This window comes from Pristiophorus japonicus, chromosome 20 (assembly GCF_044704955.1).
Source record: "Pristiophorus japonicus isolate sPriJap1 chromosome 20, sPriJap1.hap1, whole genome shotgun sequence".
Lineage (NCBI taxonomy): Eukaryota > Metazoa > Chordata > Chondrichthyes > Pristiophoridae > Pristiophorus > Pristiophorus japonicus.
In genome coordinates this window covers 38,948,174-38,962,902 of record NC_091996.1, presented here as the reverse complement: position 1 = coordinate 38,962,902, position 14,729 = coordinate 38,948,174, and the positions used below count along the sequence as shown (strand labels likewise).

Sequence of the window (14,729 nt, the reverse complement as noted above, 5' to 3'; positions counted from 1 at the left end):
AGGACTGAGGATACAGCAGAGAATGCGTTGGCGTTGATTGCAGAAAAAACCTCCTGTGCAGGGGTTAGTGGGCACGGCAGATAACATCCCACCAGACGGACCCCCAGGTTGTGCAGTAATGTTGTAAGGGATGAAATCACAATAAATCTTGATAACATTTAATAACCGGTGTGATTGGGAAAGCAGCTAATGTTGTTCATGCCATCTTGAATGATGATGTATGTCACCAGTATAAAAAGAGGAATATATGACCCCCCTCTTCCTCCCACCAAGAGCTGAAATCCCATCATGCACTCCTCCAAAAATAAAATACATTATTGGGGTAGAGGTTCAGTGCCGCCCGAATTGGCGCTGTGGATGAGGTGGCCTCTTGTGCAAAATTCAGCTCTTTGTCATTTTTTTTCGAGTGGAGCGGAAGTCGGTTGTAATGGGGGCGGAAGTGCGGAGGTGAGCACTCTAGAGGGGCGGAGGTGGAGACGGGACAGAGTCTCAGCTGCTGTCCGTCATCAGTGTAGCAGGGATGATGCCATGACGTGTGTGTGTCACCACGCTCGCTCCTTCACTTAAAGGGAAGAGCCGCTGCGAGCTCTGCGATTCTTTTAGTTAAGTCCACGGGGCCACCAGGGAGGGTTTCGGCCGGGCCAGCGGCCTGGCACCCAAGAGGGTTACTCCGCAGATAACAGCAGGCAGGAATTGCCATTAGCTGAGCTAAATGTCCCAGGGGAGACAAGGTTGGAAAAAGCACACAAAAGAGCCCTGCAACAATATGAAAGAGTCGGTACACAGAATGCAGAGGAGCGTGTGCCAGGAATTTGGGAGAGGAAGGATGAGGGGAGGCTGCCTGTTGGCTGCCCGGCCGAACCCAGGGCCATAATTGTCGGGCAAAAAGAAATGGCGACTGCGGCAGTGCGCCCTCCCCTTGAATGGCCGTCGCACAGCGAACACAGTGCACCAACAGAAAACACTGTCAGGGCACCGCTCAGCGGCCCGAAGATTTTTTCTCCTGAATTTAGGTTGAGTTGCTGGGGATTGGCGGTGTGCGCTTTGATGATGCAGTTAGGAGGGGTGGCAGTGGCGACCACTGGATAAAGCACCAGGTGTATTTCGTGAGCAGCGGCCTTTCAACTCCAAATCGGCGGCCATTCAACTCCGCCGCGTGGCCACCGTTTGCCGGTGATAAGAGGCATTTTCGGGAGGCTGAATTTCGGCCCCATTTTAAGTACTTCCCAAAAAAAACTGTTGTGATGGGCCAGACAATATTCTCTCAAAGCTTTGACACATAATCCTGATGGAGCTTGAATACCATCCTGACAGATCTCAAACATGGGGCTCAATTTTCCCCAATGCCGTTTTTTGGCGTATTTCAAGAGTTACGCCCGTTTTTTTTTTGCCCTGATTCCTCCAAAAAAATAACTTGCAACTTGCAAATAACTTTTCCCCGTTCTAATTCTTGAAATTGGCACCGCACAGGCTGTCCTTTAACTTCAGGAGGTGGAGCCTAATGTCTGCGCCAAAAAAACAATGCCCCCACCCCTTCTGCGCATGCGCGAAAAAAAAGATTTTTTTTTTTTACGTGACTGCTATGGGCGCGCATGCTCAGTACACCTTCCGGTCTGCATGCGGCCATTTTTAACGAGCCAGTTGTGTGTGAGAACTTTAATTCTGATTGGTGTGTGAGAACTTAAAATCGGAGCTGCAATATGCAACGCGGCTCAAGGACCAAGAATTTCTCACAAGAGGAAGTTGAGGCACTAGTTACCGTTGAGGCCAGATGGCACGAGCTGGACACCAGCAGAGGTCACATAAAAGGTTCACCAAAAGAAATGAAGAAACGCTGGAACCAACTTGCTGAAGATTACTGTGCAATGGTGACCACCCCGAGATTTGGAGGCCAGTGCAAAAAGAAGTGGCAGGACCTTGGTCAAGTAGTTAGTGTAAGTAATATTTTCAGTTATTCACTGAATTGCAATTGTAAATGTGACCATCTGTATATGTCCCATCCAGCAGAAAGACAACCTCTTTAAAAAAACTATATATTCATCTTTGCAGAGGAAGGTGGCACACAACAAAAGAGAGAAAACTCGAACAGGAGGAGGCCCGGCAAATCTGCACCCACTGACACCCTTGGATCGCTGCTTTGATGGGTCCTGCCTGGAGAAATGCAACCACCACTGCACAAGCTGGGCCCACACTCGATGGAGAGGGTAAGTCCTGCAAATTCCACAGCCTGGCTTTGCTAAATGTTAAGTACTGCGCGGGCTAGCCATGCTTCGGTTCATGGGGATGTCTCCATCAGCTACGCTTCGGTTGATGCAATGTGCTATCATTCATCGTGGTCCTTCAAATCAGCCTGCTGCCTGCACTGTGTGAACCTACTCATGCCACCCACCCTGCCCCCTCCTCTGCTGTTAACCATTTGTCTGTTCTGTTATATTTTGCAGAACTTGAGGCTGACCCTGTCAAGGCTGAAGCCGATGCAGAAGATTCAGACGCGGACGAGCCTGAAGAGAACATCTTCCAATCCCATCTTCCAGACCAAGAGCATGGGAGTGTGGTGGAGGGGTGGGGAGGTGATGGATGAAGCCCCCACTGCTGTACTCACTCTGGAGGAGGTGTCGCCCATTGAGGTGCCAGGCCCTTCCCTGAGTGGTACAAGTGTTGTGATATTCCATGGTTTCTCACAGTCGGAGGCTGGAGATTCCAGTGGAGTGCAGCGAGGCACACTCAGGGCCCCACCATCTGAGGCTGCGGAAACGTTCGGTGATGGCATGGTATTTGAAAAAAATCAAAAATTAAAGAATTGCGTTAGACTTCCATTTTCTCCCTTTTGACTTTGAAAAAATTAAGCTCGATGATGCATATTTAATGTGTTCATGACTCCCTCCAAAACTTCGTCTAAAAACAATGGCGTCTTTCTGTGCCGATTTTTTGATGTGCACTGGTTTTTCTTAAGTGCCCGGGAGGTTTTTTTCGGAGTGGTCACATACGTCGTCTGAGGAAAAATGTAAGTTGGCCAAACTTGCTTAAATGTGAAAAACTGGCGCAGACATCAGGTTACGCCCCTGTGACGCAAAAAAAAACTAACCTAAAAAAATCGTACCTAATTGAGTTACACTGGCGCAGAAACTTTGGAGAAACTGGGAGATTTTAATTTACGCCAAAAAAAACGCCGCAGATAACTTGGGGAAATTGAGCCCATAGATTTGAAATTAGCCCGGAGTAATGGGGTGAGAGTCCTCTCTTTGCCACCCAACAGTCCAAGTGTGTAATGGTTGGAGCTTCTTGACTGATTGTGGCCACCGTAGCTGTCATGACATTTTCCCACCACTAGGTGGCGTTTTCCGATTGAACACAGACAGGCAGAGGAGAGAGAGAAAGCATGATCTGCCTCCATTTTAGCTAGAACTTTATATAACTTTTGTTAAATAGAAACAAATCTTCTGTAGTAGTAAACCTTCCCAGAAGTACAGTTATGTAAGTAACTTCTCCTAATCCAATTGTTCTGGAAGTATTGTATTTTATCTTTGATGTACACGGCACAGGAAAATTAAACAGTAATGGCCTCCTCCTCTTGAGTATGTGCGCTGAGAACGACTTGACTATCACAAATACTCTATTCAGGCAGGCTGACAAGTACAAAACAACTTGGATGCACCCCAGGTCTAAGCAATGGCACATGATAGACCATGTCATTGTAAGAAGGCGAGACATCAAGGATGTAAAAATCACAAGAGCCATGCAGGGAGCAGAATGCTGGACAGATCACCATCTAGTCAGATCCACTCTCCAGCTGTACATTGCTCCACTTCAGCGCAAGCGTCCAAAACCGAGCAGAAGTGCGTTTAACACAGCTAGGCTGAAACATCAGTGCTACCGTGAGCAGTTCCAAGATGACCTCGATAACAGGCTGATGTCTCACGGACCGCTCACTGGCAACACCACACAGAAGTGGACAAAGCTCAAACAGATGGTGACAGATTCAGCAAAGACAACTCTTGGACTTAAAAAGAAGGTACACCAAGACTGGTTCGATGAAAACAACGTTGAGATCTGCAAGAATCTGGATGAAAAGAAAAAAGCATACCAAGAATGGCAAAATGACCCTTCCTCGATTTCCAAGAGGGACCGCTACAGACACATGCAGAGTAAAGCACAAAGAGACCTTCGCCAGATGCAAGATAAATGGTGGCAGACGAAAGCAGAGGAAGTGAAACATTATGCTGAACTTCACAATGTTCTTCAGCGCCATCAAGTCAGTCTATGGACCATCAAAGCCCAGCACTACTCCATTCCTTTCAGCAGATGGCAGCACTTTGATCAAAGACAGGACTGGCATAAATGAGAGGTGGAGAGAACACTTCAGTAATCTTCTTAATCGACCTTCAACAGTGAACGAAGAAGCACTTGACTCCATACCCCAGCAACCTATCAAAGAAGATCTTGATCTTCCTTCCAGCATGGACGAAGTAAAGAAAGCCATCAACCAGATGAGTACTGGAAAGGCTCCAGGAAAGGATGGAATTCCTGCCGAAATCTACAAGGCAGTAGGCCCAGCAACTCTTGAGGCCTTTCATGACATAATAACTAGCATCTGGGAAGATGAAGATATGCCACAGGACTTCCGTGACGCTATGATAGTTTCCCTGTACAAGAACAAGGGCAACAAAGCAGACTGACAACTACAGGGGAATAGCGCTTCTGTCCATTGCTGGGAAGATCATCGCCCGCATAGTATTGAACCGACTCATAGCTAGTGCCTCAGAAGTAATCTTCCAGAAACACAATTTGGCTTTCGACCTGGTCGGAGCACAGCGGGCATGATCTTTGCACTCAGACAAGTGCAGGAGAAGTCATTGGGCAGAACATGGACCTGTACGCTGTATTTATTGACCTCACCAAGGCCTTTGATACTGTCAACAGAGCAGCGCTGTGGTCAATCTTGACGAAACTTGGGTGCCCAAGGAAGTTTGTCCACATCATTGAGCTGTTTCATGACAACATGGCCAAGGCTGGGAACTTAACATCCAGGGGTATTCAGCATTTAGGAAGGATAGACAGAAAGGAAAAGGAGGTGGGGTGGCATTGCTGGTTAAAGAGGAAATTAATGCAATAGTAAGGAAGGACATTAGCTTGGATGATGTGGAATCGGTATGGGTGGAGCTACGGAATACCAAAGGACAGAAAACACTAATGGGAGTTGTGTACAGACCACCACATAGTAGGAGTGAGGTCGAGGACAGCAACAAACAACAAATAAGGGATGTGTGCAATAAAGGTACAGCAGTAATCATGGGCGACTTTAATCTACATATTGATTGGGCTAACCAAACTGGTAGCAATGCGGTGGAGGAGGATTTCCTGGAGTGTATTAGGGATGGATTTCTGGACCAAAATGTCGAGGAACCAACCAGAGAGCTGGCCATCCAAGACTGGGTGATGTGTAATGAGAAGGGACTAATTAGCAATCTTGTTGTGCGAGGCCCCTTGGGGAAGAGTGACCATAATATGGTAGAATTCTTTATTAAGATGGAGAGTGACAAAGTTAATTCAGAAACTAGGGTCCTGAACTTTAGGAAAGGTAACTTTGATGGTATGAGGCGCGAATTGGTTAGATTAGACTGGCAAATGACGGTGGATAGGCAATGGCAGACCTTTAAAGATCATAAGGACGAACTTCAACAATTGTACATCCCTGTCTGGAGTAAAAATAAAACAGGGAAGGTGGCTCAACCGTGGCTAACAAGGGAAATTAAGGATAGTGTTAAATCCAAGGAAGAGGCATACAAATTTGCCAGAAAAAGTAGCAAACCGGAAGACTGGGAGAAATTTAGAATACAGCAGAGGAGGACAAAGGGTTTAATTAAGAGGGGGAAAATAGAGTACGAGAGGAAGCTTGCTGGAAACATAAAAAATGACTGCAAAAGCTTCTATAGGTATGTGAAGAGGAAAAGATTAGTGAAGACCAGCGTTAGTCTGTTGCAGTCAGATTCGGGTGAATTTATAATGGGGAACAAAGAAATGGCAGACCAACTGACCAAGTACTTTGGTTCTGTCTTCACAAAGGAAGACATAAATAACCTTCCCGATGTACTAGGGGTCCGAAGGACTAGTGAGAAGGAGCAACTGAAGGATTTCCTTATTAGTGGGAAATTGTGTTAGGGAAATTGACGGGGTTGAAGGCCGCTAAGTCCCCAGGGCCTGATAGTCTACATCTCAGAGTACTTAAGGAAGTGGCCCTAGAAATAGTGAATGCATTGGTGATAATTTTCCAACAGTCTATCGACTCTGGATCAGTTCCTATTGGCTGGAGGATTGCTAATGTATCACCACTTTTTAAAAAAGGAGGGAGAGAGAAAATGGGTAATTACAGACCAGTTAGCCTGACATCGGTGGTGGGGAAAATGTTGGAATCAATCATTAACGATGAAATAGCAGCGCATTTGGAGAGCAGTGATAGGATTGGTCCAAGTCAGCATGGATTTATGAAAGGGAAATCATGCTTAACAAATCTTCTGGAATTTTTTAAGGATGTAATAGTAGGGTGGACAAGGGAGAACCAGTGGTTGTGGTGTATTTGGACTTTCAAAAGGCTTTTGACAAGGTCCCACACAAGAGATTGGTGTGCAATATCAAAGCACATGGTATTGGGGGTAATGTACTGACGTGGATAGAGAACTGGTTGGCAGACAGGAAGCAGAGAGTCTGGATTAACAGGTCCTTTTCAGAATGGCAGGCAGTGACTAGTGGAGTGCTGCAGGGCTCAGTGCTGGGACCCCAACTCTTTACAATATATATTAATGATTTAGATGATGGAATTGAGTGTAATATCTCCAAGTTTGCAGATGACACTAAACTTGGTGGTGGTGTGATCTGTGAGGAGGACACTAAGAGGCTGCAGGGTGACTTGGACAGGTTAGGCAAGTGGGCAAATGGTAGATGCAGTATAATATGGATAAATGTGAGGTTATCCACTTTGGGGGCAAAAACACAAAGGCAGAATATTATCTGAATGGCGGCAGATTAGGAAAAGGGGAGATGCAGCGAGACCTGGGTGTCATGGTTCATGTTGGCATGCAGGTACAGCAAGCGGTGAAGAAGGCAAATGGTATGTTGGCCTTCATAGCAAGGGGATTTGAGTATAGGAACAGGGAAGTCTTGCTGAAGTTGTACAGGGCCTTGGTGAGGCCCCACCTGGAATATTGTGTTCAGTTTTGGTCTCCTAATCTGAGGAAGGACATTCTGGCTATTGAGGGAGTGCAGTGAAGGTTCACCAGACTGATTCCAGGGATGGCTGGGCTGTCATATGAGGAGAGAGTGGATCAACTGGGCCTTTAATCACTGGAGTTTAGAAGGATGAGAGGGGATCTCATAGAAACATATAAGATTCTGACTGGACTAGACAGGCTAGATGCAGGAAGAATGTTCCCGATGTTGGGGAAGTTCAGAACCAGGGGACACAGTCTTAGGATAAGGAGCAGGCTGTTTAGGACTGAGATGAGGAGAAACTTCTTCACTCAGTTAACCTGTGGAATTCCCTGCTGCAGAGAGTTGTTGATGCTAGTTCATTGGATATATTCAAGAAGGAGTTAGATATGGCCCTTACGGTTAAGGGGATGAAGGAGTATGGAGAGAAAGCAGGAAAGGGGTACTGAGGGAATGATCAGCCATGATCTTATTGAATGGTGGTGCAGGCTCGAAGGGCCGAATGGCCTACTCCTGCACCTATTTTCTATGTCTATGTTTCTCTGTGAAGTGCTCTCAGACGGCACAACCACGGCCCCATTAGCCATCTCAAATGGAGTGAAACAGGTTGTGTACTCGCTCCAGTTCTGTTCAACCTATTCTTTACCTGCGTCTTGAACTATGCCATAAAAGACTTGGAGTTTGGGGTCTACCTGAAATCTCGATTAGATGGTTCACTGTTCGACCTCCGCCACCTTGCTGCAAGGACCAAAGTACGGAAACGACTCATCCTAGAGGCACTCTTTGCTGACGACTGCGCCCTTGTGGCACACAAGGAGAGTGACCTACAATTCATACTCAGCAAATTTGCTTCGGCAACAGAATTGTTTGGCCTAACCATCAGCCTTAGTAAAACCGAGGTTCTCTACCAGCCTGCCCCTGGCACCACAGCACCTGCTCCCACAGGCTCCATCGGCAGTATACAACTAAAGTCAGTGGACAGCTTCAAGTACCTTGGCAGCACCATATCAAGTGATGGGTCCTTGGACAAGGAGATTGATGCAAGGATCTGTAAAGCCAGCCAGGCACTTGGCCGCTTGCGCACAAAGGTGTTGAGTCACCACCACATCCGACTGTCAACTAAACTGTTGTTGTATAGAGCAGTTGTTCTCTCATCCCTCCTTTATGGATGTGAGACCTGGACACCCTACAGGCGACACACCAAAAAGTTGGAAGCTTTCGATATGCGCAGTCTCAGATCTATACTCCACATATGCTGGCAAGACCGGGTGTCAAACTTTGAGGTTCTGGAGAGAGCACAATCAACTAGCATTGAGGTGATGATCATGTGAGCCCAGTTCCGGTGGGCTGGACATGTCATCCGCATGGATGAGTCAAGGATCCCTCATCAGCTTCTTCACGGCGAGCTCTGTGAAGGTCAAAGACAACAGGGCGCCCCCGCAAGACCTACAAAGATTGCATCAAGGCTAACCTCTAGTACTGTAGCATCCGACCAAAGGACCTCGAGAATACAGCAGCTAATAAAATCCAGTGGCGAACCCTCACGAGGACTGCCTGCCAGACCTTCGAAGAAAGCCGATGTCAACGCCTGCGGGACACTAGAGGTAGACAACATCAGGTGGCAGTACTGTTAGCATCAGGCACATCGAACTTCCCTTGTCCGACGTGCAAGAGACTATGTGCATCCAGAATTGGCCTATTCAGCCACTTGAAAACACATGTCATTGGTGATTAGCACATCAACATCTTTGTTGGATACGACAGACTACCAAGACAGTAAGAGATAAGTAACTTTTCTTTATTGCTGTTTTTATTCGATTGTTACTGTTGTATTACAAGAATTCTAGATCTATCTTTATTCTTTATCAACAGTTTCACACTGCATTTATTAAAGGATTTGGATTCTGAAGCTCTGACCTTTAGCCATATTTCTTGGTGTAGTGACAGAACCCAGTACAAAATGGCATGCAGCTGCACAATCTCAACCACTTCGTGATCGCCTCAAATCTGTCGGCCAATATTCAGCTGTCTGTTTTTTTCAGAGGTGAAACAGGCGGCCAGGAGCATTTATGCTCCACACGCACCTCCTCCAATCCCTCATCATCTAAGCCCATCAGCATCACCTTCTATCCCTTTCCCCTAGCTTCCCCTTAAATCCATCTGTGCTATTTGCTTCAGCTACTCCTGGCGGTACCGAGCTCCACATTTTTGCCCCTCTCTGGGTAAAGATGATGGTCCTGAATTCCCTATTGGATTTATTGACAACTATCTTATATTTATGGCCCTTAGTTTATATTTGGTGCTCATGAAAACAAAATGGCTGCTGCTTCTATAATGCAAGCCAGACTTTCCTAATGAAAGCACTTTTATCATGTATTTTGTTTCAGTATGTCCCTACCTTAGCCTCAATCCGCAATCGATCAATGGTATTTTCTGCTTCTGCGTATTTGGTGAGGAGCTGGCGATAATCCTCCTGTTTAACAGAAAAATTCAAGGTGAGAGGGGCTTACTGTCAGCCTATGGTGGTTTTAGGTACATCAAGGGTGCCAGGAAGTACTGGCCAGTGGGCAGTAGACCATTGGTGGCTGGCTCTCTCAGGTGAACCTAAAAGATCCCATGGCACTATTTTGAAGAAGAGCAGGGGAGTTATCTCCGGTGTCCTGGCCGATATTTACCCCTCAATCAACACCCAACAACAGATCATCTGGCCATTATCACTTTGCTGTTTGTGGGAGCTTGCTGTGCGCAAATTGGCTGCTGCGTTTCCCACATTACAACAGTGACTACACTCCAAAAGTACTTCATTGGCTGTAAAGCGCTTTGGAGCACCCTGAGGTCATGAAAGGCGCTATATAAATGCATGTTATTTCTTTTTTCTTTAACTATGAGGGAGAAATTCAGGTCCCAAAACTCCAGCCGCTTCACTACCCCATCTTGACCCAATTCTCAGAAGGGTTCTTGTTCGGTTGATCCTGCTCACTTTAGTAAAGGTCCTTCAGCATTCCCCCTGCTGTTAATTTGTTTGACTCAGAGTGACGGTACTGACACTATGCTTACTAGCTTATTACCTGCAGTTGGTAAACCATTTCTGTGGCTTGCTGTGGCGACTTGAATTGTTCCAGCACCTTTCCCCCTGAAGGTGTCGATGTGATCAGCGAACACTCATTGCTGTTTTGCAGCATTTGGCGGACAATCTCTGCAGGAGAGTGGAGTAGAAGTTGAGGGTCATTTCTGCTGGTCTTTATCATGGCAATCTTACTCCTGGGCCTCTGGTAGGCTTGCTCATCCTTGGGAAATTTGACTCGTGGCTCCACTTTCGAGAAATCCGGCAGTGGGTAGTTAAGTTGACCCCGGCCGTACATTGCTGTTTCTGAAGTTACCTTTCTTGATAATGGCTTGGATGAATTGAATCTTAAAGCTCTTTGATTAATTACTCTCCGTTGGGGATTCAGAGTATTTATTTGCCTGTTCACTTTAGAGTTTTGACCAGTGTTATCCTGTAAAATGTGTGGTTTATCGAGGGTATGAGGATATTTTTGCTGATTGGTTAATTTGACTTGTTTGTTAGATGCCGCTTCACTGACCTCAGATTTCTGACCTTTATCTTTTTGTCTGTCACTACTAGACCCAGAATCCTGATTTCCTTTCATGGAACATTTCCCCTTGTTCGAGAACCTAGCCACTGATTCTCCAACGCTATCAGTGCCCGAGGATTCTGGAATGGTCTCCGCCTCAATATCTGGGCCGTTTGCTAGGTCTTCAACTGAAAGGTGACTTAGCAATGCCTGATTAAAATGTAAGGTTGTGAAATTAAATGAAGAATTGTCCTGCCTCTCCTTTTTAGCTTCATTGACAGATATTGTCTTGTTGTCATGGGACAATTCTAACACATCTCCATAATGGTCTACATTATTAGTATAGGTAGCTTCAAAGTCGTCGGAATAACAATCCTGTGTTGATAAGCTGGAATCTTTACCCTGAGTTCTTGAGTGGCTAATGCTCCCATTGGACTGATCAGAAAGTTTGTCTGCATGGCCCCTTACACTTTGTACTGAAAAATCGTCCCCGCGGCCCAATATATTTTGTGCTTTGCTATATGCTTCATATCTGTGCCACGAGTCTCTCAGTGTGCTTGGGTTTGTTTCCTCAAGTTGCTCATCGTACGGCAAATCAGAGTACCCTTCTTCACTGTCCTCCTCTTTGCTGGTACCGACTTCACTTTGAAGTACAATGTTTCCCTGCTCCTTTTCGTCTTCAGTCATGTCAAGCTGTTGATCTCGCTCAGGATGCCAATGAGATTTTGAATCCTGATCGTCGAGAATCCCATCCTCCTCCTGTGGTTCCGATTCATCTAGGAATTTAAAAAGTATATTTTAAGAGCAAACTGGCACATAGAACTCATTGGCGGTCAGTTTGACTTTGGACAATTGTCTAAAACATGCAATATCAGCTTGACCACCTGTGAAACACCTCTCCCATTGGAAGCACTGGAAGCGTTGAACAGGTAGCTGAGCCGATATCGTGCACTTTACACTAAATCAACAAAGTCAAATTGACTCCCCAGCAACAGTTTGTCATTGGTATCTTTCTAAACAATATTTTGCACTGATTCAATATCAAATTAGGCTCTGGTACTGCATTCTATAAAAAAATATAGAATTTATTTGTAAAAATTGTGACATTAATTTTGGCGATACAGTACATGGGTGGTTAGATGTGCGTTTGTACACAGCTTTGCCTTCCAGCCGTGGTTAGATTAGACGTGCAATCCAAGCATTTCTCCATGAGGAAAATGGGGGGAAAAGAATTAGTGGGAGACTGGCAGATACTTGGAGAGGGATTTATGGTTGGCACGAAGGCTTTCATACATTTAAGAGCCATTTTCAGTAAGACCTACATGAATAGCCAAATATGCTTTAGCCCCTTTGTCAGTACTTTCTGTCACCAATGGGAGATTAGTAATAAGCCCCCATGTTGGGTAGACTGAACTAAACTGCTGATGGCAATGCTACACTTTTGCCAGTCATGTTAACCTGTAGTGCAAGCAGCAATGCTGGCTCCACATTAGCTGTGTTAACCTACACTGAGCACAGTAAACTGATTGCATTCCATTCATCCCTTAAGCCATGCACCACCTCTTGTGCAATTGACTATACCAGATGAAATGCACTTCCTGCCAGTTTTCCTGTATTGAATGTTGTAGTATTGCAATACCCACCCACTTCCTGTTAAGGCAGAAAGGAGATTGGTCCACAGGTCCTCATCCGGCATCTACACCTTGTACATCCTTTTGAAAGGGGTCGAGAGGTGCTTTATCTTGCATCGTCTGACAGTATTGTGTGATCATGTTCTGGTATAGCTGCTGTGCTGCATTGTTCTTCAATTATTACATGTCGTCATCTTGCTATACACAATTGGGCACTTTGAAAATTAGTAGAATACCAATGGCATCCTTTGATTGTTAGTAATGGACAAAGGCTGTGGTGATTAAAATGATTTTTTTTTAATGAAAGGACAGCAAAATGTAAAAAAACACAGACTTTGAAAAGTTAATTTGGCTCTTCAAGCTTGCCACCAATCGAACACAAATAGCCCTATCGTGGATTCGAGCCCATTCATTTAACCTCAACAAAATACACTGCAATATTTCTCCCTGACCCGACAAAGGCTCTATATCTGCCTGCACCTCTAACTCGGTTATTTAAGCCTAGCAGCTTGATTTCCACTCCGGACAGCTCGAAGCACAGAAAATATTTGGCCATGTGTCTATCCTTATCCTCTCTTTCAGTTCCAACACCGATCAGATATTTGCCCAGCTCTTTTTTTGAATTAACTCGATTTAATGAGGAATCTGTTACACATAGCCATTACTCAATGAGAAACATTGTTAAATGGTACATGGAGAATGTTGTATTTCAGGCTGTCCAAAAGTTGAAATACATGTGAACGGGTTACCAGCTGAAAATAGCTCAATCTATGGTATCTGTGGAGTTTAAAGCGTGATCGCCTAGGAACGAACTGTTCATTACACGTTTCAAATCAGGTTATCAGGAACAATGTGCCTTCTTTCTGAGGAACAGTTTCCCAGATGCAATGTGAAAAAAATGAGACGGCTGCTTTCAATTCAAAGTAGCGAGGACTCAGTCAACAGAAGGAAAGTCTGGCTCTGTGCTGATGCCGATATTTTCACTAACTAGATTAATTTTAATTCCAACAGTTAACTGCTAGTACACTTTGCATTGGTATATAAGAATTTGAGCTAAATCTTCAATCTGCTTTCATCATGTTTGTACTCCTCCCCTTACTTCACGAGCTTTCCTTTATCGTATTCCTATGACGAGTTGTAAGTTATCCGAGAGCACATTTTATTCATTCTGGTTCAGCATTAGTCTATTAAACGGTACATAATGTTCACTCAGCAGAGGGGTGGTATTCAAAACACTAATCCTGATCAAATCAAATAGCACCATAACTCTTCTGATGGAAATGTTTTATTGAGGTGTGTTAAACTGATAGAAAATACAATAACAACTTGTATTTATCTAGCACCTTTAACGTTGTAAAACATCCCAAGGCACTTCAAAGGAGCGTTATCAAACACAGTTTGACACAGCTGCATAAGATGATATGAGGGCAGGTAGGCTTTAAGGAGCATCTTAAAAGGAGGAAAGAGAGGTAGAGAAGTAAAGACGTGGAGAGGTTTAGGGAGGCAATTCCAGAGCTTAGGGCCTTGGCAGCTGAAGGCACGGCCACCGATGGTGGAGCGATTAAAAATTGGGGCTGCACAAGAGGCCAGAATTGGAGTAGGGCAGACATCTCGGTGGGTTGCAGGGCTGTAGGAGGTTAGAAATAGGGAGGGCTGAGGCCGTGTAGGGATTTGAACACAAGGGTATCAAAATAAATCATGAGCACTTTGCTTCTTGTTGCTCCAGGCAAACAATGAAGGAAGTTGGCTAGTTCAGTCAGATTTCTGTTATTGCCCAAAAACTATCACGTGAAATACTTCTTCTTGATGTGCTTTTGGACTCTATGTTTTCTGTTGTATATTGTATTCTCTCACTAGGCTCCAATTTAGGCCTTAGTAGTAATGACTGATCCTTTTCACTGGACCAAAATCATCTTTTCTTTAACTTTAGTAGGATTTTGAAAAAAATGAGCAGTTCTCAAAATGCACTGTCCTTCACCCAGGCTCGCAGTCTCAAGCCCCTCGTTGGCACATTGCTTGTTCTGTAACTAAAAGGTGTGAAGTCAAGCAGAAAGGTTCCAGAATGTAGTTCCTGCTGGCCAAAAACAGCAACACAAAGTTGATCCAGTTGTACATTTTTGAATTAAATCAATTCTGTGTCACCACAACTGATTCTGACATCTGCTCAAATTGATTAACTGTTCGCAGAGAACACCCCCAGGCTCTCTCTGCTCCTCCATCCAAAACTGTATCGCAAATTAGACCAGGGAAAGAATGCCTGCGGGGCTTCAGAGATTGGAAAAAACATACATACTTCTTCTTCATACATATAAAATAAACT

At 45.0% G+C, this 14,729-nt stretch overlaps 1 protein-coding gene across 2 annotated transcripts in view; it reads right to left on the bottom strand.

Moving 5' to 3' along the window:
* akna (AT-hook transcription factor) overlaps positions 1 to 14,729 on the bottom strand; it is a 205,024-nt gene that overhangs the window by 100,468 nt on the left and 89,827 nt on the right. For both annotated transcript variants that reach the window (XM_070862780.1, XM_070862781.1), the window contains exons 3-4: positions 10,272 to 11,554; positions 9,602 to 9,676 (exon numbers count right to left, since the gene is read on the bottom strand). In XM_070862780.1, the coding sequence (XP_070718881.1) occupies positions 9,602 to 9,676; positions 10,272 to 11,554 (1,358 nt within the window). The remainder of the gene's footprint in view (positions 1 to 9,601; positions 9,677 to 10,271; positions 11,555 to 14,729) is intronic.